The 13111-nt window shown below is 39.3% G+C and overlaps 1 protein-coding gene across 4 annotated transcripts in view; it reads left to right on the forward strand.

Annotated features, from left to right (window-relative positions):
- Positions 1–208: 208 nt before the first annotated feature.
- Positions 209–13111, forward strand: part of pax7a (paired box 7a) — a 46335-nt gene continuing 33432 nt past the window's right edge. For 2 of the 4 annotated variants that reach the window (XM_061043128.1, XM_061043129.1), the window contains exons 1-4: positions 209–692; positions 2022–2257; positions 3076–3205; positions 3577–3705. In XM_061043128.1, the coding sequence (XP_060899111.1) occupies positions 605–692; positions 2022–2257; positions 3076–3205; positions 3577–3705 (583 nt within the window). In that variant the 5' untranslated portion in view covers positions 209–604. Of the gene's footprint in view, positions 693–2021; positions 2258–3075; positions 3221–3576; positions 3706–13111 lie in introns of all 4 variants that reach the window. The other 2 variants (XM_061043127.1, XM_061043130.1) reach the window with 2 other exon arrangements.

The following is a 13111-nucleotide window of genomic DNA, read 5'->3' on the forward strand; positions in this document are numbered from 1 at the left end:
GCGGACACATTTTTAAAAGTCAGGATTTAGAATAACATTTAGATATAATAAAATGTTGAACTGCAGGTTTTCGGTGTATGGAGTCTCATGAAGGGAGGCAGGAGTGAATTAAAAGTGGAATGTGTTGCTCTGATTGGTCGGCCGGCCTCTGGCTAAACCCACTCTCTTTCATCCATAAAAGAAAGGCCGGGGAGCCTATGGGAGCGCGCGCCTGTCTCCTCCTACGACATGCACGAAAGTTGGCCACTTAAACTACTTCTAACCAGGCAGCAGACATTATACTGAACCCAAACTACGCCAGGGGAAAAGAATAACAGTGCTTTTCTGCAACTCTGATATACAACTTCGTGTGCAACTGCGCTATTTTGCAGATTGCATTTTTATTTGGCTGCTGTTGTTTGCTTTTATTTTGGCGTCGCAGCAGAGGAGAGCATCACTTTTATTTTTCTCTGCTTGAAGAAGGGCTCGTCCGGTTTCTCCACCTGGGATTTGGATTTGACAGCAGACTCTTTTTGAGCACTGTTGAAGGCATTCCGTTTCTTTTACTTGGACTTTGTGACAGTAACGGGTTCGAGTACATTTTGTTGTTCGTGTCAGTAGCTACATGATGGCTACTTTACCCGGAACTATGCCTCGTATGATGCGCCCTGCGCCAGGCCAGAACTACCCCCGAACCGGCTTCCCCCTGGAAGGTAAGAGAAGTGACAACATGTGTGTGATGTGTGAGCTTGTTTGCTGTGACAAAACTCATCAGCTGTGCACTCTGTCAGCCTGTGTGAGAGTCACACACAGTCACACAGTTTGTTACTGGCGACATGCTGGGAAATAAAAAGGTGGGTGAACAAATACGACCTCCAGTCAGAGATAATTAAAGTTAACAGCCTCAGTCACAAGTGAATTAAATATGGAGTAAGGAAGCTGTTTGTGCTTTCTTATACATCTTCAAACTTTTTGAAATTGTCACGTACATTTCCAGCCTTATGACATCTGATTTTTGAAAGATTTTTGTTGTGAAGCTTGTATTTATTTATTACTGATTCAATTTAATTCACTTTAGACCGATCTTATCCCAGAAATGTTTGCTTCTCATAGAGATGTAGGCTACTTAATTTATTTAGGCTATAATGTATGAAGGCTATAATAAGGCTAACTTAAATAAAATACAATTATATAAGTTTAGGTATTCAATACTTTGCTTTTCCAATTGCTGAGGACTTGTATTCAAAATATTACAATGTAAAGATTTTTATTTTTATACAATTTGATACGACCCTAACCTACAGTAATTTATCTCCATATTTTCACAGATGAAAGATTAAGGCTGTTATTTTCTTTCATTTTTAGGAAAACAAATCTTAGTAAAACTTTAATGATCACACACCAAACAAACACCCACACCAACAAACAAAAGCAATCTAATTGGTAATTTTTTTCCCCTCCAAACTTCAATGTCCACACTCGAGTCGTGTGAACATATGGGCGTAAAAAAGATCACTTTGTATTTGCATGCGTTTTTGGAAACAGTTTTCCCATTACGCCCAGATCGTGCTCAAGTGCTCTGGACTGAAATGTAGAAAAACCACGTAGCTCGCGAGTTCCTCGAGCTCCGGGATTATTTCAAGTGTCCTGCTGCTGGAAATGACCACAATACACACAGCAAAGAGACGACTCAAAGGATCACATCAATATTTGTACAGCATGACTAGGAATAATCAAGGTGGGAAGTGTCAGCCTCTTCAGTGTCTCTTGAATGTGAAATTGAGCGCTGAAGTGGCCTCGGATACATCCTGTCAGACAGACAGACGCTGAGAGAATTTGGCACGAGTCTCTCTTGAAAATGTGTAATATGATAATGTGAGTAAACTGCGTCCCATTAAAAGTCAGTAACATAGCAAACATACTGCTATTTGTATATAGAACTGGGCTCAATTAGCTCATTCTTTCTCCAAGTAAACATTTTCCAAATCTCGTTGGTTTTTTTTGTTGTTTTTGAAACTTTTTTTTAATTTATTGTGGCGCAGTGTCCACCCCTCTGGGCCAAGGGAGGGTGAACCAGCTTGGCGGCGTGTTCATCAACGGGAGGCCCTTGCCAAATCACATCCGACACAAGATAGTGGAGATGGCCCACCACGGCATCCGACCCTGTGTAATCTCGCGACAACTGCGAGTTTCTCACGGTTGTGTCTCCAAGATCCTCTGCCGATACCAGGAGACCGGCTCGATCCGTCCAGGGGCCATCGGAGGCAGCAAGCCCAGGGTGAGTGGGGTCCATGAGGGTGGGTCTGTGTGGGTTACTGTCACTAAGGTGACCGGCATCACGAGGTACAGGACACCTGAGTGAGCTCAAAACTGAGGAAGTGTTATAATAAAGCAACGTCGACACAAAAACGTATGTCATAAATGCTTTTTTATTATCATTATTGTCATTGTTTTCATTATTATCGTTATTGTATTACTATTATTATTATTATTATTATTATTATTATTATTATTGTTATTATTAGAGTATTATTAAATGTCATCCCACCTATAACATCCTGTTTTGTTTAATCAACACGTTGCAGTCAATATTTATTGACTGCAATTTTTTTTGAAAGTTGATATCCAATATTTTAGATATATTTTAAAATGATCTATCATGCAAAAATACATAATATATATATATATATGTAAGTACAAGATACTAAAAATTAAAAAGACATAATTAAATCCCTTTATTTTTTTTTTACATTTTGTTGTCTCTTGTAATTACTTACATTTATACATTTACATTCTTAGAAAATATTTGGTCCTTTATGAAAGGCAGCTGTTATGTTTTCAGTATTTTTGTCATATTACAGGCTATTTTATTCTGTACAGGGACACATTTCTTTTCACAGGTGTTGTTTTGTTTGCATTAACGTTAATTCTTAAATCACTTTTGTCTCTTTTATTGTCAATATTCGTTTTTACTTTTGAAAGGAAAACATTTACTTCTCGGTTTAAAAAAATTCCTCTCAATTAAAACTGTCTTGTTTCCCCTCTTTTGTCATTTGCCTCCCCTCTTGCGTTCATCGCACCACTTCAACCCTTCAGCAGGTGGCAACTCCTGACGTGGAGAAGCGGATCGAGGAGTACAAGAGAGAGAACCCGGGGATGTTCAGCTGGGAGATCCGGGATAAGCTGCTGAAGGACGGGGTGTGCGACAGAAGCACGGTTCCTTCAGGTGAGGCTTCATCTGGTAAGCTGCACTTCTTTTCTTTTTTTTTCTTATTACTAGCCAACACTGCAGCATCAGTCCTATCAGAGCATCACTTTGAATCCAACATAATTTTAAGCACCCTCCCCCCTCAGTTACTGATTTTAAAATGTTTCAGTGTAGCAGAAAGCTCACCTGAGCCAGAAAAACTCACCTTGTATTATTGCATTTTTAGAATGTAATTCCCTTTAATTTTCACTTCCTCGACGAAGCTGCTCATGTCAAACTTTTCCTGTGCCATTTGTTGTGTCCTTCTAAAACAAATGTATGATAGGATTATTCTGGTTCTTTTATGGGTTTTAGGGCTAATCACCCATTTACCTTTTTGTTGCCATTAGTGAGCTCCATCAGCCGCGTTTTGAGGGCCCGATTTGGCAAAAAAGATGACGAGGATGACTGTGATAAGAAGGATGAAGATGGAGAAAGGAAAACAAAGCATAGCATCGATGGCATCCTCGGTGATAAATGTAAGTTAACGGCAGAAAGTATCTGGCCATTTTTTGTACATATCTGTTTGAATTACAAATTATTATAATTATTATAATGCAGAGTAAATAACAGCCTTGTAAACAGGAAAGCGCTTGTTTTAAATAGACTTCCTACTTTACGTCCTCTTGGGAAATTGTCCCACATCCGAGCTTTCAGCTAAACGCAGAGAATGTATTCCTGCTTTTAACTCCGAGCCAGCACTTGTTCATTCACTCAATTATTTATGAGAGCCTTTGGCAGAAGGTATTTAAGTGCAGAAAATTAATTTGTGTAGCGAATTCCTCCTCATTCATTCACTCATTTAACGACCCTTAAACGACAGCTGACAGTTGACCCATTTCACAATCGATGTCAGTTCACTGACATTTCACCACTTGTCACTTAAAGTGAAATCAATGTTCATATTATTATTTGCTCTATTAGTAATGCTGCGAGGAGGGAGAAATAAGGCTTTGATGCACGTATTGGCTGTCACTGTTTGTCAATAGAATTTACAAGCTTGTAATAACCTTAAAATGCATTGAGATCCCCTGTTGTTTACGGTATTTTTTCTATAGCATATTTAACATATTTTAAAACACAACATAGAGAAACATAACAAATGAGGGAGCATTACATTTCATTACAAACAATTAGACCTTGAATTGAGATTTTCTTATTCTTTCATTAAAAAAAAAAATAAGGATGTAAACGTTTTTTTTTTTTTTTCATTTTACACTTGAAAACTTCTCATTTTATTGTCTTATCTCTTCTTATGTTATTTGCTTTGCTGTTTTTCTTACCCATGGAGGGCAAAAATGCTTGTTTCAAAGCGCTATAGAGGTTTCTCCTTTTTTGATGATCAAACGTAAGTGAATGGCGTTTTCGATAAGAGTTCACAAAAGCCTCTCCCCTCAAAAAGACTCTGCCAAAACATTTTCAAACTTGAAGATGAACTTCACGCGCAACAAACCTCCCCGCCCTCCATTGACGCTTTTCTAAAAGTGAAGAGTCCGAGGTACAAAAGTAAATCCTGGAAAGCAGGGCAGCGAAAAAGGGAGAGTGTGGGCCCGTCCTTTCTCATTCAAACAGCGGCTAAAAAGAGAGAGAAAAGTTTGGACAAAGGGCACGGAGAGACATAAAAGGAGATGAATTATTCAGCACGCCCCGCTGCTAGATAGTTTTGTAATTTTCCATAATGGTCCGTTCGAGAAGAATCAGTTGATAGCGTGAAAACGGTCTCTTTTTTCTGTCACTCCACGCACTAATGTTAGGAAGAAAGAAAAAAAATCGCAGTTCTGTTTCAAATATCCCAGAGTCCGTAAAGATGATCTATAAACCCTGCTGGCTTTAAATGACGATTCTTTTCTGCTTTGAGTGTGAACGTTACGCGCACAAAACGCGGGGATGTTGATGCGTAATGTAATTTATTTGACTTGTAAAATATTAACTACAATATTATTGACTTTCTGCTGTTTGATCCACAGACTATCTCTGCGTTTATTCTTTAAATAGCGTTCTTGTGTTTTAAATCAGGACTTAATTACGTTGCTATAAAAAGATACGCACCCTCTGCGTAATGCAGTTTATACCGGCATCCGGATGGCATCTAATAATGTTAATACTTATTAGAGTAAGCGCTGGAAACGACGGTTGCTGAATAGGTGTCTGTGTTCGTGCCGGGTGTAATAGCTCGCAGGCAGGGTAAGAAATGTATTTATCCCCAATCAGCCCCTCACTCTCTGAGTTTGAAGCGCAGCCCTTATGTGGAGAGGGGTTTTAAAGCAGATTAAATAGAGCCTTTTATTTCTTTTCACTTTCATCTCAGAGCGGAGCTCACAGTGGCTCGCCCAGGGCACAAAATTCATGAGATTTTTTTTTTTCGTTTACTTATCCAGATTTTAAGACTTTATTTATTTATCTATTTGTTTATTAGGCTTGTGTATTTGATTTTCTCAGAGGTTACATCACGGATTTATCCCAGCTATAATCTTGCTTTATTAAACGTGTAGACCTATATAAACCGCTAACCATATTAATATAATCTGAATTTATTTGAACGCATTTTTCTCTGAAGGATGGTGGGAGAAGCAACCAAAACTTAAAAATTGTTCCACTTTTTCACACTTCTGTCATGGTTGCTTTTTTTTTAATGTGTTAATTTTTAATCGTCTGAGATTTCACAAATTAGTGCTCAATTCTGTACACATTTATTGGACGTCTGTTACATTTATGCCAAAATAAAATTACGCGCTAGAAATGGAGAAAGGTTTCACAACATCTGTACAAAGTTGGGCATCCTTTTGTTTTGCGCCACGCGGCTATAAGAAAAGGTGAATCAGGTGTCCTGCATCCATCTGCCACACAAATGTAACTAACCTGACCATCAGCTGTGGTGCAGACAGGCGATGGACACTCCAGCAAATCGCAGGATTACCTGAGGTCCTCAATCTAATTTAACAGATGCCAGGTGGGATTATTCCCGCGCGTCAGGAAGGGAAAGTGACAGAGCCGTGGAGAGGTGTGAGAAAGCCAGACATACAAAATATCCAGGATAGACGTGGCTAAAGATGGCTACAAATTAAAACCATTATGTTTCAATAAAGGTAAAGCTTAAAATCCGACCTATTTGTTTCACGTTTTTTCCCATTTCTGAAACAATACGTGCTACCTGTGAAGGTTTGTAAATTCACGTCAAAGTTAACCAATTATCCAAAAATGAGTTTATTGAGGATTATCACCCACTCCCATGTCCAGCAGTGTTCAGTGTTATTTCTTTTGTTTTTAAAACTCGGGATATTGAGAGCAGAATGATGCTAAAGCTGTCCCCTCGATACTTTACCACGTAAACTCACATTCACGCACGCACTAACACACACACTTTTGCGCATGCACGCCCAGCTTCTCAGTGTATGGTAATATAATGTAGCTATATTTCGGGTCTAAAGCCGTGCTGAATGAGAAGGACAGGGGAATGAAGCGAGAGACCACTTCAAACAAATCCATCTGGAACAGTGTGTGAGAGAGATTCAGTGAAAGTATGGGGAAGTTATTTAGCTATTAATAACGTTTTTTCCTCAGGCATTGAGAGTGACTCCATCTGCACTTTCTCGCAGCTATTTGGCTGGGTGGAAATTGAGGGAGACCCAAATGTTGGGCAGAGATAACATACCCATCATAGCCCAGACCCTGCGCTGTGCTTCACTGCATTAAACTCGGATTAACCTCCCCTGTCCCCGCAGCCACTCAAGCCACATTTCACTGGAATTTACATCGGTAGGCCTACATTTCTTATAAAGAGGGCCGAGACTGAAATAATGATTATTATATATTATTATTATTATTATTATTATTATTATTATTATTATTATTATTACTACTACTACTACTACTACTACTATTATTATTATTATTATTATTATTATTATTATTATAGGGGTGTATTTTTAATCCAAAGGCCTAAACCATACAAAATTACAAAGTTGAAAACATTTAGGGCAAAAAGCATATTTATAGTCTACATTTTAGAGATTTGTATATTCTATACTATGACAAGTCAACAGCACAGAGAGAGTCTGCTTTCTTCATGTCTGTTAAGGTTTTCAGTACTTCTGGCTGCCTCAATATCCAAATATCCCGCACGATAAATATTTTTTGGTTGTTTGCTGGTTATTTAACCTGATAACTAATAGCTGTAGCTACCTGGCATCCTATAGGCTACCCCTACTGGCCAAATGGCAAATTGCATGTGCTTTAAACAGCTGCTAAATAATAACAGTAAAACATCATAGTAGGCTGATGGAAATAATAGTGGGCTGAGTCAAATGGACAAAAATTCAGCATGTTAGCGATCTTAGAAAGCAGTTTGCTAAATTGTAGGATCAGACCGGCTAGGCTAGGCTAACATTGAAAAATCCGCACACCTGCTCAATCACTTTACTTAAAGCAGAAACGAGATTTAAGATACATAGTTTTTTTAATAGATATTACATTTTAACCTAGTCTTTGTTTAAATGACACTAGCCTAAGCCTATAAAAGACTCGAAATAGCCAAAGCCAATATGAGAATTTACACTAAATTCGGTGACACTTGTTTGCCTATTCAGCTTCATAATTTTTATTTACAAAATGGCGCTTTAATTGGTTGTTAATGACATATTGCTTTATATAATATTATGGAGAGAAGCTACTTCTACCAGTGTAACAAATTAGCCTATTGGTTCCAGCAAGGTAACATGAGCAAACCGTGCAACATAATAACATGAAACACATTGCTTATGAGTAATGAGTAATGCATCAATTTTAAGGAGGGCAATTTAAGCTTGTAGGCCTACCATGCTGCAGAGACATTTCAGTGTCAGGAGCTTTAAGTGTCGGCAGTATTAGGCTAAATAAAAAAAAAATTGAGTAGGCTTACATTCACTCTGTGCTGGCATTTGACTTTGATCACATCAGAAATATTCATGGAAGCACAAACACTGGCTCCTCCACCATTATCCAGGCTGACAGTGATACCTCTCAAGGCTGTCTATTAATTAAAGTGGCGCTTACCATGTGGGACGACTCCCTATCTGGGCACAAAAATGGTTTTTCCATCTCTTGTGGGGCTCTTGAAAAGGGGCAATCTTTCCTCTCCAGCTTCTTGTGGGAAATTTCAAAGTGTACAGAGGAAGACATGGGGATTTCTAGCTCATTTATAAAGACGAGTTTATAATCCTTTCCTGCTTAATAACTTAAAAGGATTCAATTTCTCCCCTCATTTATGGGGTTATGATCGCACATTGTTAGACACAGATAGTAGCATTTCAAGGTTAACATTTCCTGCTCGAAAATATCAGAATATAAGCTGTAAGCCCATAGGTGCCCTTTGTTTAGCCTGCAATTTCCACCGCAAATGCTGATAGGCCCATTTTAGATGTTGTTACTATTAACGTGATAACAACGAGGGAGACCACATTGATAAGATGTCTCTATGCCACCAAGCATTTTCAAATGATGTGATATTTAATTATAGCATATAATTTCACCATCGAGAATTAAATTCAGTAGGCTTACGCACACTCTGAGGATTGAATGTCTGGTTGGGGGTCCCAAACCATACGAGACAAATTAAAGAGGAAGCGTTGCCCTCCAGGTATCCTGTCACACACAACAGTAGGGTGCTTCATTTCTGTCTGTGTTTTATTCCGCCAATTTTCACTCTGGGGCTCCGGGATCCTGCGCTGCTCTGCCTGCAGGCTGGAGGCCAAAATAAATACAGAATCTTACATTTTAAAACATTTTTTGCCTTTGCTTAAGCTTGTCTAGCCACCCCACCCTCTCCTTTTCTCCACTTATAAAGTGTCACATATTCAACAGGTGGGGTTGTATGTGTCTTTGCTCTGTTAGGTTTCTAAATGTTGAGTAACTTTAATTGTTTCAATAATTTCATAGCTCGACGGAAAATTAGAAACGAAATTAAATTAGTTTGTTTAATATGTGTGTTATCAAGTTGCCATAGTTCATATAGGCCTAAGTCAGTTTATTTTAATTTAGACTATTTCTATTTAGTACGATTCATTTGTTATTTGTTTGGGGAATGTAGTTGTTATTTTTTTTAATACATATATGGGTGTAGGCTATATGTGTGTGTCTTTGTAAACCTATTCGGTTGTTGGCCTCCTGACATCGCGTTAAGTATCTACATTTCCACTTGAGGCGTTTAATGCATCCCCTAAATTGGCGCCGCTTTGTTAGCGTTGATGTTTAATTGGCTGGAAGAAGATGAATGAGGCTGACAGGAATCAGCTGTCCACAGATTCCCCTGTGAGTCTGACTCGGAAATCATAACCTGACCAGCTTTTCCTCCGCTGAAACCAGCTCGTTGAACTTGTCACATCCAATTAGGGTGTTAAAACCCACCGAGTGCATCATGGGAAACAGTAGGTGGTGGGTCCGGGGCAGCCAATAAGGCCTTTTTGGGTCAGATGGTGGAGGGGGGAGGGGTGGGGGTGAGCAGCGTGGTTGGATGCTCAAGTTGTTCAATTGGACCGCTGCGGGCTTTTATTTTCTAACGCAGGCCTTTTTTCCGCTCTTACTTCAATTATGGCCGTGCAGCGGGTTACACAGGCCGGCCTGCACGGGCCGTACAGCCTTGTTTTAATTAGGTATGAAATTAATTACAGCAGACATCTATTAAACACTTTTAAGTTGGGCTCATTTTTTCCACAGAGTTTAAAGGTGTAACAGTGGATTAATGGCTTACTGCCAAAATTACATTTTAATGCATCCCGTCATTCGTGCGCTGCTATCTAACAGGTGTCAGCATACACAGGATGTATACATGCAGACTTTAATATTTAAACTTTCTCACTTATTCTCAGTGTTTGGATCCATAGATTTTAAACATCCCAAAAGATTTTATCCACAATATTTTTATTGCTGTAGACCCATTGTATTTCCTTTCCATTTAATTGTATATGCATATTTCTATCTTGTACATTTCTGGTAACAACTTTTAAAAAACTTTTTTTGTGCTGCCTGAGGTAGTCTACACATTCTGTGCAAATGTGAAAATACAATAGTTTTTGATTCCCACTTTAAGAAGTGTATTCCCTTTTTTAAAATGCTTTTTTTTTCTGTTGTATTGGTACAAAAAAAAGCCCTGTGATGTCTGACAGCCTCCTCTCGCCATTGTTAGCCGAACAGCCTCTAGAAAAGGACGAGAGAAAGGAGAGGGAGGAGAAAAGGCCCCTCTGTTATTTTCTGTCTTGAGACTTGCTACATAGGCTATTCAGGCGAGTTGATGAACTCCTCCAAAAAGTTTATTAAGGGGATGAAAACAATAAGAACTAAAGCCTTTGGGTGCCCAGGCAGACAGTTTATAAACTAGCTGCTATTGTGCCTCAAAGGCAGATGCATGAATACTTTTCAATGGGGGCCTTCAAACTGACACGATCAGGCTGGACAGCAGCAGTTTTAAAGAGAGAGAGGGTGCTTCTGCTGCAGCTCACATCTTGCCCTTTTTTTGCATTAATGTACATCTGCAGGGTATGGTGGGGGGAGGGGGGGGGGGGGGGGGGGGGGGGGGGGGGGGGACACGCTATTACTCTAAGCTTTGGATTTGCTTAAAAAGATATATATTTATCGTAGGATAGACATATTGTTTTATCTTGATATTTATTGATGCTAAAACAGAAGTCATTTTGATGGTATTTGGTGAAATTCAAGTTCTGAAAGTTTTTTTTAGATGAATCAAACAGCAACTGGTTTTGTAACTTGCATTGTATTTTCTCTTACCACTATTGCTTTATTTTTGTATGTGGACATTAAAATTAATTTGTAATAATAGCATAATATCACAATTCATGTGTAGAAATGTAGACATTTAAACTAAAAACTTTTAAATTCTTGATGCAACCAAAAGCAGTCCAAAATTGTTGATATATATATATATATATATATATATATATTTTGAATGGGGCGCGCTGATTACGCGCACTCAAGAAGATACATTATTCCACTCCTTTTGAGTCAACAATAGACTGTCACTCTTTATCCCTCTTCCCTCCTCTGTCCCTCCCTCTCCAGCTTCTCCCTTTCAGTCCTCTCAGTCTCTGGCTCTGTGCCTCCCAACATCAGAGGGAGTCCAGTGATTTGTGACCCCAGAAACCCCACACTTAATCTCGCTAAAGAGAGGGAGCATCCAGTTTTGCAGCTTGGCGGGCCCCAAATAGTCCAAGCCGGCTCTGGCAGGTGTCAACATTAGCAAACAATTGGTCCCCAGTCCCACACACCCCTTACCCGTACCCCAGCGCGACTCTGAACCTAAACTATGTGAGGCGCGCTGAAAGGAGCCACATAATGGGGGAATGAGAAGGGGGAGGAGAGGCGGGGGAGAGATTACACTCTGAGACAGCTATTAGCAAGGATGAGGCTTTTCTAAACAAACAAACACAAAAAAGAAGAAGAAGGCGATCAATAATGTGTTAGTTTACCAAGTGGAGTCATCATTGTGGCTTTGGAGTATTTATTTTCTGCTCCATTGTTTTTCTGCACTTCTCAAACGTCTGTGGGCCATATTGGCAATCCAATTTAGTTTAGAGGGGGGGTGTCCCTGGGAGGTCTATTTCTTCTCCCGGCCAGTTCATTCATAGATTTGGTGTTGTAATGGATCCTGATTGGTAAGTATTACCTCGAATAGTGGACACTGACCGGGCTGTCCGGTGGGAAAACGAACACTCAGGGATGACAGGCCTCTGTTAGCTCGGTGGGATTGCAGCCCCTCTCCCTCATTAGACAGGAGTGTCTTTGCGAGGAGCGCAGAGGAAATGGGAGTAGAACGAGTTGACATGTGGACTGTCGCTGCTCTCGAGTGGATATATGTCTTGACAAGAGGGCCAATGTTTTTTTTAAAGGCCATTTATTTACCTCTCACTGCCGATTCCTGGCCATGCCAACAGCAAAGACAAGAGTCCTCAGTGGGGGGAGGTTAGACTTCCAAAGGTTTTAATAGGAAAAAAAACCACAGTTATCAGACAGAAATCTAACTAAATTGCTTTGAGAAGTCCACTTGGCCTCCAGACAAATAACAAATTAGACAGAATATAAACAGTTCAGTTCTGGTAACAGCCACTAAAACAAAGTCACTGGTGTGTTTAGGGAAGCTACCATCAGTTGGCTGCAAGTGTTTTTAAGTGACCTCTTAGCCTCTACACACAATGTGGCCTGTTGTCACAATACACCAATAACAATGCCAACAAGCAATAAAATGATTACAGGCTTTAAGGACATCTCATAACTTCCAAACAAAATGGTCAATCTCTGCCAAATTTGAAAAAGTCTCAAAAAACCTAAAAACATGAAATCTAGATTCAGTCTTTTTGGTTTTTGCCTTCACTAGGTGTATCGCCAACGGGGACAGTACGTTTGCAGAGTAATTTCAGCTTTAAACAGTCTCTAATTGACCATGTAATTCAACTTATTGCAGTCATTTTGCCTGATAAGTTCTCTACCAAACAAAATAAATGTTGTTGCATCTGAGAGATGATGTCCAAGAATGATCGAGGCCTTATGTCCAACAGTATTTATTCAGTATGTTTACGAAGGTGTCTAGAGCAAAGACTGAAATCTTGATACCTTCTCCTCTTTGTCGTTTGTTGTTATCTCTTATTTTTAGTGTTGGCTTTTACAGTCTCCTTGTGTTGGTATTCTACAAGTTTTCTACAATATATTCTGTATATTCATGTTTAAAAAGTTTAACATTTGTTCCCCTTGGAGTATAAATAATGCCAACAGATTAAACCTTGACTGTTATATTTGGTTGTGGCTAAATGTTGCCTTTTTATAACTTATCAGGTTGAGTTTGCCCATCTTAAGGTTGTAGTTTGAAGAATAATAAACGACTATAATTCAGTTGAATTTCCT

The sequence above is a fragment of the Labrus mixtus genome, chromosome 7 (genome assembly GCF_963584025.1).
Source record: "Labrus mixtus chromosome 7, fLabMix1.1, whole genome shotgun sequence".
NCBI classification, from domain to species: Eukaryota; Metazoa; Chordata; class Actinopteri; order Labriformes; family Labridae; genus Labrus; species Labrus mixtus.